General features: G+C 36.7%; 1 protein-coding gene across 1 annotated transcript in view; it reads right to left on the bottom strand.

Moving 5' to 3' along the window:
• Naalad2 (N-acetylated alpha-linked acidic dipeptidase 2) overlaps positions 1 to 14,179 on the bottom strand; it is a 43,924-nt gene extending 29,745 nt beyond the window's left edge. The window contains exons 1-7 of the mRNA XM_042685272.1: positions 14,019 to 14,179; positions 13,712 to 13,845; positions 12,495 to 12,606; positions 7,894 to 8,080; positions 4,815 to 4,916; positions 3,583 to 3,708; positions 1,518 to 1,704 (exon numbers count right to left, since the gene is read on the bottom strand). Coding sequence (XP_042541206.1) covers positions 1,518 to 1,704; positions 3,583 to 3,708; positions 4,815 to 4,916; positions 7,894 to 8,080; positions 12,495 to 12,606; positions 13,712 to 13,845; positions 14,019 to 14,125 — 955 coding nt within the window. The 5' untranslated portion in view covers positions 14,126 to 14,179. The remainder of the gene's footprint in view (positions 1 to 1,517; positions 1,705 to 3,582; positions 3,709 to 4,814; positions 4,917 to 7,893; positions 8,081 to 12,494; positions 12,607 to 13,711; positions 13,846 to 14,018) is intronic.
• Positions 14,180 to 14,446: the final 267 nt, after the last annotated feature.

The raw sequence follows: 14,446 nt of genomic DNA, 5'->3' as shown, positions 1-14,446 counted from the left end.
AAAGAAAGGGAAAGAGGATGGGAAAGAGAAGAAGAAAATATTATCAACAACTTTATATGGACAAATTTGACAGCTTAAATGAAATAGACAAAAATTATTTCAAGACACAAACTACCAAAGTTCATTAAAAAATACTTGAACACTTGAATTTGTAGTTTTAAAACACTTACAAAGACAATCTCAAACTCATCTGTATTGTGAGGATTTCTACTACCATTTATAGACAAAATGGAATTGCTCTTGATTCAATCAAAAGGTCAGCATTACTCTGGTTCCAAAATGACACAAAAATATAATAAAATTTCACACAGTTGACCCCCCAAAAAGCTATTTCTTAAAATCTGAGTCATCTCTTTACCTGATTTATGTAACTGTAGCCCATCTATACCTTATCTTTGTAACAATTGAAAAAAGAAAAAAAATCACCGAGTAATATATAAAATAGCAATATATCCTGACTAAGCAAAGTCTATTCCAGGATGGCAGGGTTGGTTTAAAGTTCAAACAAAAGTCACTAATAATACACAATCACCTTCATATATACAGAAAAAGCATTTGGGAACACTAGCATATACTCCCAACAGCAATTCAAATCACATTAGGACAGAATTAAATTAACCCTGTGTGACAAAAAATGTCTGGAAAATAACTATAGCTAAAATTATGTAACAGTAAATGATTGTATACTTTCCCTGTTGGAACAAGAATAAGACAAGGATACCCACTCTAGCCAGTTCTGTTCAATTATTGTACTAGAAGTCCTAGCAAGCACAATAAGGTAAGAAAAAGAAATTGTAATAAAAGAATATTGTCCTTCTTTGAAAATAGGTTTGTTTCCCATATGTTAAAGCTTCAAATATTACATTTAAAATAATATTAAAACTCATTACCTTCAAAAGTTGAAACATATAATTTAAATAAGAATAAAATGCCTAAGTTATTTGTATAATCTAGTAAGTCTACATTCTGGTTGTTGAGGGCATTATTTCTTTGAGGATGAAGACTGGTATTTCTAACCCTCTATTCTAATAAATGTCAAATAAAGTTTCAGTTGAATATCTTTCTCCTATGCATACTCCTCATGAAAATTTAAAACTAAAATAATATGATGCCAGGTGCTAGTGGCTCATGCCTGTAACCCTAGCTACTCAAGATGCTGAGATCTCAGGATCGAAGTTTGAAGCCACCCTTGGTAGGAAAGTTCATGAGACTTATCTCTTATTATTTACTTCCCTCACCTCTCAGAAGAGAAGTCATGGCTTGAGTGGTAGAGTGCTAGCTTTGAGCAAAAAACCTCAGGGACAGCACTCAAGTCCTAAGTTCAAGCTCCAGGACTGACACAAAAAGTAAAAGAAAAATGTAATAAAACACAATGGAATTACTTTGACTTTCTTAATAGTAGTAATTGAAACAATATGTATACACCACTGCAGTTTTAATGTTACTCTATTGATGCATGTTTTCATCCACCTAAAAGAATATTTCAGAAGTGGTAGACCAACAGTTTTGAGCACTACCTTTGGCTGGATAGCCTGGAGTGAGTGGGTCACCGGCACCATTCAAATTCAACACATTTCCTCTCTGTACTGCAGTTCCAGGAAGGTTCCATCCTTTGGGATATGGCTGTACCTCAGGGGCAGAGTAGTCAGCTGGATCTGAGTACAAGATGATTCCTATGGCCCCTGCCAACATGGCATTTTTAACCTGCAGGAATGAAATCCATGATGTAGAAATGACAAATGACTGACTTTCTCATACAAAATTAATTAGATGAGGTAAGAAAATGTAGACATTGGTTTTGAACTTGCCATGAAATACTCATTTTTCTCTCTTTCCTTTGAAAAATAATCTCCTTCTTGGAAGACCTAACAAATGTCAGCTTATCTTAGAAAATCCTAAGCAATTTTTCAAAGCTATCATTCCCAAACCTACAAAATTGCTCTCTTCCTTGTTTGTATATGTTTGGTATATATTTCCAATACAGGACAGATTATCATGAGTTAAAGTACCTCATAAGCATCTGTCTCTACTATTAAACCACTAGTATTATTGAGAACATTTATCAGCTTATTCTACTATCAAATTTTTCAATACTTACAAATATTTGTTTACTTAAGTTGATTTTCAATTTTATGCAGAATGGATACAATGTATTTTAAAATTCTTTGTAAATATTTCTCTAATAATTCAAACTAGCCAAGAATAGGAGTATCTATTTTTGCAATAAATTCTTTATTAGCACAAATACTGTAGTAAAAGATATGTACATATTAGTGTGATTCACTGAAAAGGTAGTCTAATAATCAGAAGGCATTAACCTATCTCAGAAGTATACTCTCACAACTTTGAAAAGGCAGTTTTGCCTACCACAAATATCTACAGAACATACATTACAATTCATCCACATCAGTCCTAGGAGTTTATACTACAGAACTTTTCATAAGAGTCTTCGATCAATAGGTAGATATATATAGTATATAGAGAGAAGTATTCACAATGGAACAAATTTAGGGCTAACAAATTTAACGCATCCGTCAAGGGAAGGTATAAATAATTTTTGATCATTTCTATAATAGATGTCACCATTTAAATAAGTATTTCATAAATAGTTATACAGAAATCGCCATGGTAGCTGCAACTCTAAATGTGTCTAACATAAACTCATTTCTACTAAGGACTTTTATGAGGCTGAGGCTGGTGCTATTGTCAGCATTCCCACTATATATATATATGTAAGAAAAGTTTAGCATAGAAAGGTTAAGTAACTTGCTTACAGTGAAGAATCTAGAGAACAAAGGCTCAGGCCTGGCCAGAACCAGAATCTCATGTACTTTATTCTCATGTACATTATACAATTCTTAGTGTGATGAGGTGGACGTATGCTCATAAGCTGTAGCTAACTGAAAACATGAAGTTACATGCACAGAGTATCATAGCCTCTTAGTAAAAAAAATGTGCATATTTCTTGTCAGTGTGTGTTGTGCATGTAAAGCAAGTATATACAAATAGGTTTGTATGTTGATAAATGAGGTTGAGGAAGAGCTACTAAGGTTAAATTTCTAAGCAATAAAGTTGAATAATTCAGAAAAGATTTCCTTTATTAATTATATAAATTTTCTTCATTTAAATGTTAAAAGGAAAACATTAGTTTTGCAATAAAAATAAATTACAGCCAAGTACCAGTGCTCACACCTGCAATCCTAGCTAGTCAGGAGCATGAGATCCAGAGGATCACAGTTCAAAGCAAGCTGGGGCATAAAAGTTCATGAGACTCCATCTCCACATAGCTAACAAAAAGCAGACCAGAGTTGTAGCTCAAGTGGTAGAGCACCATCCATTAGTAAGCAAGTCCATCATGGGTGAGACCCTGAGTTTAAATCCTCATACCACCAAGAAAATTTAAAATAATTTTATTTTCTAGATACATGAGGTATGAAACACAAAGTTCTGTGCACTCATGACAAATACCAAAAAAAAAAAAAAAATTCAAGCAGTTTTGGAAACTGTGAAGCAAGTAGATCAGTTACATTTACATTTATACATCTATCTTCACCCTTTCCCTTCAGACATGCAATGCCATACTTTATTTCCTCTGAAGATTTTCCCATATCTTGCAATAACAATCTTCCCAGTGCAGTTGATACTCATTTCTCTTTCTAGTTTGAAAAAATCTTCAGTGCGAGCATAATTCACATACACAAGCTCTCCCTATAGAGTAAGGGAAAAGATATAGAATATAGCTAAGATAAAGAGAATAACAAATACGTTCACTGGGTTGAGAGGGATGGGAGAGAATAATGAAAAAGGTGCTATCAGTCATGATGCATTGTACTTATAAACTGATTTGTTGAATGGTAAACCCTTTGTACAACTACTAAAACATAATAAAATACAATTTAAAAATGTTTGTTTCACAAAACTGCACCAGCCATCCTTTTTCCTTATCTGGGATTCATTAACAGAGATATGGAATGTTGTAGAAGGTTTTTCAAAACCTTTCAAAATCAATGAACATACTTAAACAGGGAATATGTAATACATTCTTATAGTATGTTTAGAGAAATTATCAACATATACTGAAGCATAGGAACATTAGCAAATATCATTTTAAAAGTTTCATTAAGCTGGGAGCTGGTGGCTCATGCCTATAGCTATTCAGGAGGCTGAGATCTGAGGATCACAATTTGAAGCCAGCCCAGGTAAGAAAGTCCATGAGACTCTTATCTGCAATTAGCTACCCAAAAAAGTAGGAAGTTGAGTGGTGGCTCAAATGGTAGAGTGCTAGCCCAGGCCCAAAGTGCCACAGGACTGATGTATGTGTGCATGTACATGCGCTCATGCACACACACACACACATACACATGCCATTACAAATAAATCAAATATGTTTCATTTCCCACCATGATGTTAGTTGAAGAATTTTTGTGATATAACCTACTAAAACACATCTCTAAATTTATTTAAAAAAAAAACACCTCAGATTACAAATAATGAAAAGAAGCTTAAAGGACATCTATAGTCCTTTACTGAGTCAAAGGATGATTGTTTTGCTTTTTTTTTTTTACTTTCAGAATGTCATGTGCATCATTAGGAACTCTGTTTTCAGTGTATTTATCTACTTTTTTTGTAGTGTTCTATTTAAAAGAAATAGTTTTTACTTTGCAAAGGTGTTCACAGTATGGACATCAAACAATGGATGAGTACATTTAAGCTCCAAGTAAAACTCTTTGGTTTAATTCCTCTATATAGTGTTTTATGCAACAAAGAAAGATTTACAGATAATTAAACAGTGTTGTTTTTTTTTTAAATTTTACCTCTGGCATGCCTTGGGGTGAGAAAGCGCTATAAGGTGGCACAATATTTGTAATGTTCTCATATCCATCTGGGGGTGGTTCAAGGTATGATGTTTTGAAAATCTAGCAAGAATTGAAGTCAAGTTAGAGAAAAACATTCCAACTTGTTATTAAGGTGTAACTCATCTTGCCCCAAGATTAAACATAACACTAAGATGAAATATACTGGAACTAGGAACTAAAATTGACTAGGTAAATCCCAGTGAAACAAATGAAATAATAATCATGATTATTATCTTAAAAAATAACATGGATTATTGTAAGTATACCACTTTAGGTAACTAAAGTCCACTATAAAATGTAAAAATGGGGCTGGGAAGGTGGCTCAGTGGCAGAGTGCTTGCCTTGCATGCTCGAGGCCCTAGGTTCGATTGCTCAGCACCACATAAGCCAAAAGAAAAAAGCCGGAAGTGGCACTGTGGCTCGAGTGGTAGAGCGCTAGCCTTGACCTGAGGGACAGCCCCCAGGCCCAGAGTTCAGGCCCCACGACCGGACCCTAAATAAATAAATAAATAAATAAAATGTAAAAATGGAACTGGGCATGAGAGAACATGCCTGTAATCCCAGTACTTGTAAAGCAGATGATCACAAGAGAAGAATTACAAATTTCAAGTTAGTCTGACCTGGAAAGTGAGACAAAACAAGAAATGAGAAAACAGGGAATTAAGGGAGGCATTCTTAGGCTGAGGATGTAGGTCAGTGCTATAGAGCATACCTAGTATATATACAGCCCTTGGTTCAATCTTCAGCACTACAAATAAACAAACATGGAGCCCTTGTGGTTTCCTTGACTATGGCTTCTAAACTTTCTTTTTCAGTATTTTCCCATTTTTTTTTAAATTCCTGGCTTATACTTGGCTTTAGATATCTCCTCCCTGTGAGACTTCATTGACTATCAAAATTTTGCAAATATCTAGTAGGCTTTTGATGTCTAACACTTCACACTCATATATTTAAGAGCCTGATAAGTACTTAGTTTTGATGTTCAAACTCAACATACTAAAGCTGCTTTTTAAAATCTCTTATCACCCTTAGATTAGCATCTGATTCTGCACACCTGTCTGTATAACAGCCTCAGAGTGTCTCTTGAAACATTTTTTTTTTTTTTGGGTCCAGTCGTGGGGCCTGAACTCTGGGCCTGGGCACTGTCCCTCAACTCTTCAGCTCAAGGCTAGTGCTCTACCACTTGAGCCACAGCGCCATTTCTGGCTTTTTTCTTTTTGCTTATGTGGTACTGAGGAATCGAACCCAGGGCCTCATGCATGCAAAGCAAGTGCTCTACCACTGAGTCACCTTTCCAGCCCTCTTGAAACATTTTTACTTCACTCTGATCTCTTTCTTCTTATAGTCCATCTTGCTAATATACTTCCTGCTTCCCAAATTCATCCTTCATCCTTCTCCCTGATAACATTTTAATTTAGGACTTCAACTATCACTTGAACTTTTGTCTTCAGAAAAAAACTTAAATTTCTTGCCTACTCTAGGTATAATCTACAGACTTTCCATGCATAACACTGAAGTGCTTTCCTAGTCACATGCTTCCCAGGCTTAGGACTTTTCATCAGGTCCTTACACCTGAAATTATGGTCTATGCTACTCATCTCCAGGACATAGCAACTGGCTTATTCCTCAACAAAGCCCAGTTTGTATTCTGTATTATTGAAATACAAAAATTCTTAATTTTATGTGATGTTAGGAAAACGAACCCTTAAATATGTATTTTAATGTTTTTTTTTCTTTCATGCATGTGTTTCTAACGCATTTATAAGATTATTTCTTTGTTGCTTTGTATGTCCCTCCCCCACAGTGTAACCCCCGCTTTCACTATATTTGATGTCAGTATAACTTGTGGAGGAGATGGGGACAAACAAGTCGTTTAAGGATTCAGGTGGACCTGTTGCAACAATGAGAAGTACAAAACGTCATGTCAAAAACGAGCTTTACAATGTCGGTGTGGGGGGGAGAGGGGGTAGGATTGGGTTGGGGGGAGGGGGGAGGCTGGGAAGGGAGGTCAAGGGTAAATAAAGGAGGAGGCTGCAATGCTTGGTAAGAAATGTATGCATTATCCTGCCCATGTAATTGTAACCCCTCTGTACAGTATGTTCTCAAATAAAATAAAATTAAATTTAAAAAAAATTCTTAATTTTCCCCAATAATACTAAATGATTATGTCTTCATACCTTTGCCAGTATTTTCTTGTTTATATTTCTCTTACCTTGCTTTGTTTTTTCACATTGTTATTCCTTTAAGCTCTTTTTTATGTTTGTGTGTATTTTTTATTGTAAAAATACTGTATAGAGGGGTTACAGTTACATGAGTAAGGCAATGAGTACATTTCCTATCAAGCATTGTTACCTCCTCTTTTGTTTTTCCCTTACCATCGATCGGTTCCTTCCCTACCACCCCAACTCCTCGCTCCCCTTTCTGAAGTTGTAAAGTTTGTTTTTAACACAGTGTCTTGTACATCTCACTGTTACAATGGTTCAACCTATAACCCTATTTCAGCATTTTGTTATTTCCCTTTCCTTCCCAAATCAGAAAAATGTATATACAAGATGCAGGGCACCAGAATCAAATACAGTGAAAACAGTGAAAAACCATGGGGGAGGGACATACAAAAGAAACAAAAAAAAATCACATGGTACATTATAAATACATTAAAAACAACAGCATCCCTTAAGCTCTCTTTGGAAGATTTCCCTACTGGGCTCTCCAAAAGGGCTTAATTACCCATTTTTCTATTGATATAGAGCCTCAGTTATTTTCCTCATAGCATTTACTCTACTTATTTAAGATGATGTATCCAATTGTCCTCATCACCTTGCTTGGGCAAAGGATCTGTGTCCTAATCTTCATGCTGGCCCAAAGACCTACCACCAGGCCTAACACATAGTAAGCACTAAATAACTTACAACTAACTTCATTAAAGGTATAAGTTCTATTACACTAGTAACAATTTTCTCTTTTTACTTTTTGCTTCATTTTAATCCAAAAGTGGGGGATTATAAAATATAGAAAGGCACCAACAATTGTACATCACCTCAGTTCCACGTTTATCCACAATTGATATATAATTAGCATTTGTTTCATTGGGATAAGAAAGAAGAACATCATAATGAACCAAATTGGCTGAATCCAGTCCAAATCTCTTCCATTGCATCTGGATTTCCTTGGCAAGAAGTAAATTTTGTTTTGTTCCTGCCAGATGTGGAAGTTTTGTAAAAGAACTGAAAAGCAGAAGAAAAAAAAAACAAGTATGAATGAAAGAGTACATTCAATTATTATCTAAGAATTACTCTAGATAAACTGTCCTTAGCCATGATCAATTCTATATAAAAATGCTATGAAAATTGTATATAAAAAGCTATAAAAATCCAATTAGACATATTGATTACTATTTTTCCTTCCTTCCTTCCTTCCTTCCTTTCTTCCTTCCTTCCTTCCTTCCTTCCTTTCTTCCTTCCTTCCTTTCGTCTCCTTCTCTCCTTTCCTTCCTTCCTTCCTCTCCTCCTTTTCCCTCTTGTCCCACCTCTTTCTTTCTGCAGTGCTAAACACTGAATTCAGTGCCCAGCATAACACATATAACCTAAATTATTAGTTGTGCTGATTTTAAATTAAGTATGTACAGCTAAAGTTTTCATATTATGCTCTTTCAAAAAAGAACACATTCCATGGTAAACATAATTTTCAAAGGACCCTGGAAAAAGTCTCACCAGTGATATACCTTCTTAGTGCTTATCAGTAAATAGAGGATATTTAGGGAAGGGAGATGTTAATGTTTGCCAGAAAACAGTAACGTGCTTCTATGTTTGGCTTAAATATGTTTATTTTCTTGCTTCCAGTATTGGGGCTCAGTGCCTCAAGCTCTCAGCTAGCTTGCACAGCTGATGATCTACAACTTGAACCACACCTCAAGTCTAGCATTTTGCTGGTTAATTGGAGATAAGGTCTTGCTAATTCTTCTGTTCAGCCTGGTTTCAAACTTCAACTCTCTGTCTCATCCTCCTGCATAGCTAGGGTTATAGGCATGACTCACCAGCACCTGGCATTTGGCTTAATTATTTTAATCACTGACTTTATTGTGTATGTAGTTGTTCTTTTATCTTGTTCAAATTAAAGTCTGTGCATTTTTATTTTTACATTATACATAGCTTAGCTCTTGTCTATTACTCAGACAATATAGATTTGTTGAACAGAAGCTGGCTAATGCTTTCTTGTTTGGAGTAACTGAGTTATAGCATTTAAGTGACTTCATAGATATTTCTTAGAGATATTGATTTTCCTTTGGGTACACAATACATTGATACGATTTCTTACCTGTGACAGTAGAACATTAACAAATACTTTTGTAAATTGGTTTTCAAATTATCCAGAAGACTGGTTTTGGTTAAACCTACATGACAGTAAAGGTGAACTGACATTTATTAAAATCGTATTGTATACTGAGCACCCTGATGCCACTTTCATATGTGTTGCCTCATTCAATCTCATAAGCCTTTCTTTGTCCATATTCTGAAAACTCAAAAACTGAGAAAGGAGTAGAAAAACTTAGTCTTGAAGTAAAGTGATGTTTCTTGACAATTCGTCTGGTCTTATTTTCCAGTTACTCAAAATGCTTATGAAGCTCTATACATTCTACCTTATAAGTTCATACTCAGCCAGGCATGATGCTGCCCATAAATTCTAAGTATTTGAGAGGCAGAGGAAGGAGGAACTGATGTTTGTGGTCAGGTGTATAAAGGTAATAGTGAGACCCTGTTTCAAAAATAAAACACCAACGAAAGTAAAGACTGAGGGTGTAGCCCAACTAGTAAAGGGCTTTTATAACATGGACAAGTCTCTGGTTTCAGTCCCCAGAACTGCAACACATGAATGAATAAGAAAACAGATAAAAGATAGATGTATGGATAATGGACAATAGATGGATGGATAAATAGATAGATGAAAGATAAATAGATTTCATACTCCAACAGATCATATAAAGCCTTCTTATGTCTGGTCCATCTTTCCACTTTTTCAGCTTCATTTTCTGCTGCTCTCCTGATAAATTGCTCTGCTCTATTTTATTGTTTTATTTTTATTCTCCTCTTGAAAGAATTATGCCATTCCCCCAAGAACTTGAAGCCTTTGCACAAAGCCTTCTTTCACACAGAAACATCGCCTCATCAACTTGAGTTTCCTTCACTCTTCCCCACCTGTAAACTATGAATAAACCAAAGACACTCTTCAGCTATCACCTTCTCTGTGTAGTTTTCTTTCTCAGTAACATTTAGTGAAAGCAGCAGGTTTCAGAGATTTGCTATCTTCCATATTTGTTTGTTTGCCAGTGCTGGGGCTTGAACTCAGGGTTGGGCACTGTCTTTGGGCTTCTTTTGCTCAAGGCTAGCATGCTACCACTTGAGCCACAGTGCCACATCCAGCTTTTTCTGTGTATGTGATACCGAGGAATGGAACCCAAGGCTTCATGCATGCTAGGCAAGCACTCTTTCACTATCCACCTTCTCAGCCCTCTTCCATATATGTTTAAAAATATTCAAATGGATTTGACAGAGTTATTTTATATCCACAGAAGAAAATAGACTGAAGCTGGGATATTTAATTTCTACTTAATATAACTAATTATTGATGTTTTTCTTAAATGGACAGCCAATCTTCTTATAATTAAGGAAAATACATTTCTTTAAATGAAGATGGGGATTTAACAATGAACTTTTGTTCTCTTGCTTCTTGTTTTTCAAAGAACTCACTACAATAAAAATAAGAGTGGCAGGAAAGAGAAAGAGCAGCAGAGGGCACCTGCCTTCACATCTGAGTTTCTTTTTGTGATCCAAGATATGCATCACCTATTAACTTGGTTAATGTTCAGGAGAAAAAAGTACAAACAAGAAGATTTATTCTTCTTGCATATATCTCTATTAACTGTGGAAAGCATTCAGAATTTGTCTCCCATTTCACTGGGAATAAAAGGTTGTACATTCCTTCCTAAACCAATCATTACCAGGATTCTTTTGTACCTTGGTTGAAAGGGTAGTTTGTTTAGTATGTTTGCTTAGTTTATTAAGTTTGTTTATTGTTTGTTTACACTGCTATAAAAACTTTCAAATCGTACATTTTACAGAAATGATGCCTATCTTATATAAATTACACATCAATAAAGCTGGAGGAGTGTTGTTTTTCCCTTGTTTCTTTTTTATTGGCACTGCATTTGTTCTGCTTTGCTTGCTTAGCTGGCATCATTTCACTTGAGTTGTGCCTCCAGCCTGACTCTGTTGGTTATGTAAGTAGTGTACTTTACTAAAATGTTTATTATATTTTAGAGTGTATACATTGTACAGCAGTTGAGTTATGAAAGTGACACCTTTCTCAGAGCATCTGCAGACAGAAATAAATGTGAAAGTGACTACTTTCAAATGCAATCATGCATGGAATACCATATACTCTATGTGAAAAATGACCTATGTAACTTGTGGGCAGAGATGGGAAGGGAAGAGCAAACTAGGGTAAAGTTAAGGAAGGGTTGACTGTCCAAAAAAAAAAAGAAATGTAGTCATTATCTGTCTTATGAAATGGGAACCCCTCTGTACAACACCTCAATAATAATAAAATTAAAATTTAAAAAGTTCAGAAATGATGCCAGGCAGACACTGGTGACTCTTATCTGTGTGTATTCCTAGCTTTTCAAGGATCCAAGGATCCGAGGATTGTGATTTCAAGCATCATAGGGAAGCAGCAATACGTAAGCAAGTGAGACCTCAAGACTGTGAGTTTAAGCCCCACACTGCCAAACTCCTTCCAACCCTCAAGTGAGAACAGAAGATTGTGCCAACTCCCTCCTCCTGCTCCCCAAAGAGTTTAAAAATATTTCCCTTGAATATGATTCTTTTTTAATCTTGGCAGCAGGAGACTTTGTACTGACTATTTTTGCTTTCATTCCACCCCAAATAAGCAACAAAATTATATTTGCAAGAGAAGAGAATATTTAACTAGGGGCAAAAATCTGGAACATTAATCTCCTTTCCACTAACTAAGTCTGCAACTTTCCAGCACTTTCTAACACAATGCAGTATATTAAAAAAAGAGGAAGAAAGAAAAAGAAAACAAACATATTCCTGAGTAAATCCAAACTGTTAAGTGCATGGCTGATGTACAAAGAAGAGCACTGAGTTGCAGCACAAGATTACATGAAGTGGAAACATCTCACAATAAACCAAACAGATGAAGTTTTAGGGAGGAATTTCCAAAGTCCGTAACAGGCTACCATTTCAAAGTAGTCTGAAGAAACATTTAAAATGACCACAAATTAATGACTAGCATAATTTCACACAAAGAAGACTGACCAAATGGATAGAAACAGTTTTTATATATTTGACTGTACTGTATTTTAAACACTATTTTTTAAAAAAATAATCCAGCCAGAAGCCAATGGCTCATTCCTGAGGCTGGAATCTGAGAATTGAGGTTCAAGCCAGCCCAAGCAGGAAAGACTGTGAGACTCTTATCTCCAAATAACCACCAGAAAACTGGATGGTTCTATGTGTCAAAGTGCTAGAGCACTAGCCTTGAGCAAAAGGAGCTCAGGGACAGTGCCCAGGCCCTGAGTTCAAGACCCCAAAACCAACATATACAAAAATTGAAACTTACCGAAGGAATGCTTTAATGTTTTCGGCTTTCATTTCTGACAACAGTTTCCATTTTGTACTTTGATGATAGCGTGCTGAAGCAGTTGTTTTTTTGACAGGCTTAGTAAACCAGCCTGAGGGAAAAATAGACACACACACACACACACACACACACACACACACACACACACACACACACACAATTGCTTTAGACACTGATAAATAAATGTAGACTGGAAAGAAAAAGAAAAGAAAAAGGCTGTAGTAAACAAATTCAGTCTAATGTAGAAATCTTTTAAATTCCAGTGTGTGACAACAGACTACTTGAGAGATGTACTTTCATTTGTTATATATTATGTATCTGCAGCAAAGCTTTTGTTCTCCTTCCCTGAGGTTTAAGGCAACCTTTTTTTTTTAATTTTTGCTTTTGCTTTTTTTTTTTTTCTTTTGTGGGACATAGGGCCTGAACTCTGGGCCTGGGCACTGTCCCTCAGCAATTCAGCTCAAGGATAGTGCTCTACCACTTGAGCAACAGAGCCACTTTCAGCTTTTTCTGCTTATGTGGTTCTGAGGAATCCAATCCAGGGCCTCATGCATAGGAGGCAAGCCTCTACCACTGAGCCACCTTCCCAGCCCCTGCTTTTGCTTTTGTTTTGACAGAGCTTCACCATGGGCCCCAGGCTGATGTGGAACTCATGATTTTCCTGACTATTGTAGTGAGTCCTAGGCTGACAGGCATGCACTATCATACTCAGCTCAAAAACACTTATTTAGATTACAGTACTGTCTATATTTGTTGATAATTGTTTTCTTCTTTTGTTTTGTTGTAAGGGAGAGTGTTGCTGATTGGACAAAGCTAGCCTGGGTCACTATGTGACAATGTGACCAGGCTATGAACTCATGAACTGCCCTCCTCAACCCTGATCAACCAGATACAGCTAGCTGACAGTTTTGAACAATTAACATTACATGGAAAAATTACCTGTTTCACCCTTCGTGGCAAGCCCTATATTGTGTTCCATCAGTCTCTAATAGTTGACTACACTCAAAATAATATTTAGTAAGTTTGAATTTTGCTCACAGTGCATTCCATTTGTTTCTACTTGGGCTGAAATTCACAGTGGAAATTAAGCTAGTCTTGGAACCAGAATACCCTGCTCCCCCTTCAGCTTCAGGCTTTGTTTCCTAGCCGGGAAGACAGAGGCTGTTGGATCCCGGGAAGGCTTTCTGCTCACTTACCCACTGTAAAGCCCGCCAGAAAAAATGCCAGCGCTGCAGTCAAGCACATCCAAAGGTACAGCCGGCCCCTGGACTTCGCCATGGCTTCCTGGGCTCTGAGGTTGGAGTGCAGAATGAGGTTGCAAGCCTCTGGGCTGCAGAGGAGCAGAGAAAGTGGGTGATGATCTTATAGATGGCCACGGATTTGGACCGCCCAGGACCTTTGCAACGTCCGACCCTCGCCCCTTCCCCCTCCTCGAGGTCCAGGGCCTGAAGAAAACAAGTGAGGGGAGAGAAAGAAAGCTCTTCAGAGCCAGGAACTGCTTACTTCCTTTTGGCGAGCGACTTCTTTTCTGTGAATCTTGCGGCTTTGGAGCAAAGTTGGCTGCAGAGCTGCTGCAAATGTTCCCAGCTGTTTCTAAACAATTCTATCATCTACTGCTACTTCCTTGTTACACCATTATTGAAATTTGGCTGCAGGATTAAATTATTTTCCTTCTCTGTGGGTTAGTTTGCTGGCAGAGTTGTGCCAATTTCTAAATGGTCAGATTTTGGGGGGGTGGGTAAAGGGCGTGTAGTTCCCTGGCTACTCCACTGTCATCTCAAGGAAACAGCAAAACAGATAGGGTAGAGTCCCTTGGTTACCCTGAAGAGAACAGACTGGAACCTACTCTGGGTTATTTACTATGGGATGTGTGACTTTAAAGGCCACACAAACCTTTTACTCACTCCATTTTATGAAGCAATAGCTTTGAC

This window comes from Dipodomys spectabilis, unplaced genomic scaffold (assembly GCF_019054845.1).
Source record: "Dipodomys spectabilis isolate Male_0828 unplaced genomic scaffold, ASM1905484v1 ptg000094l, whole genome shotgun sequence".
NCBI lineage: Eukaryota > Metazoa > Chordata > Mammalia > Rodentia > Heteromyidae > Dipodomys > Dipodomys spectabilis.
The sequence above is the reverse complement of the archived record's forward strand: the minus strand, read 5'-3'. Positions and strand labels throughout refer to the sequence as shown.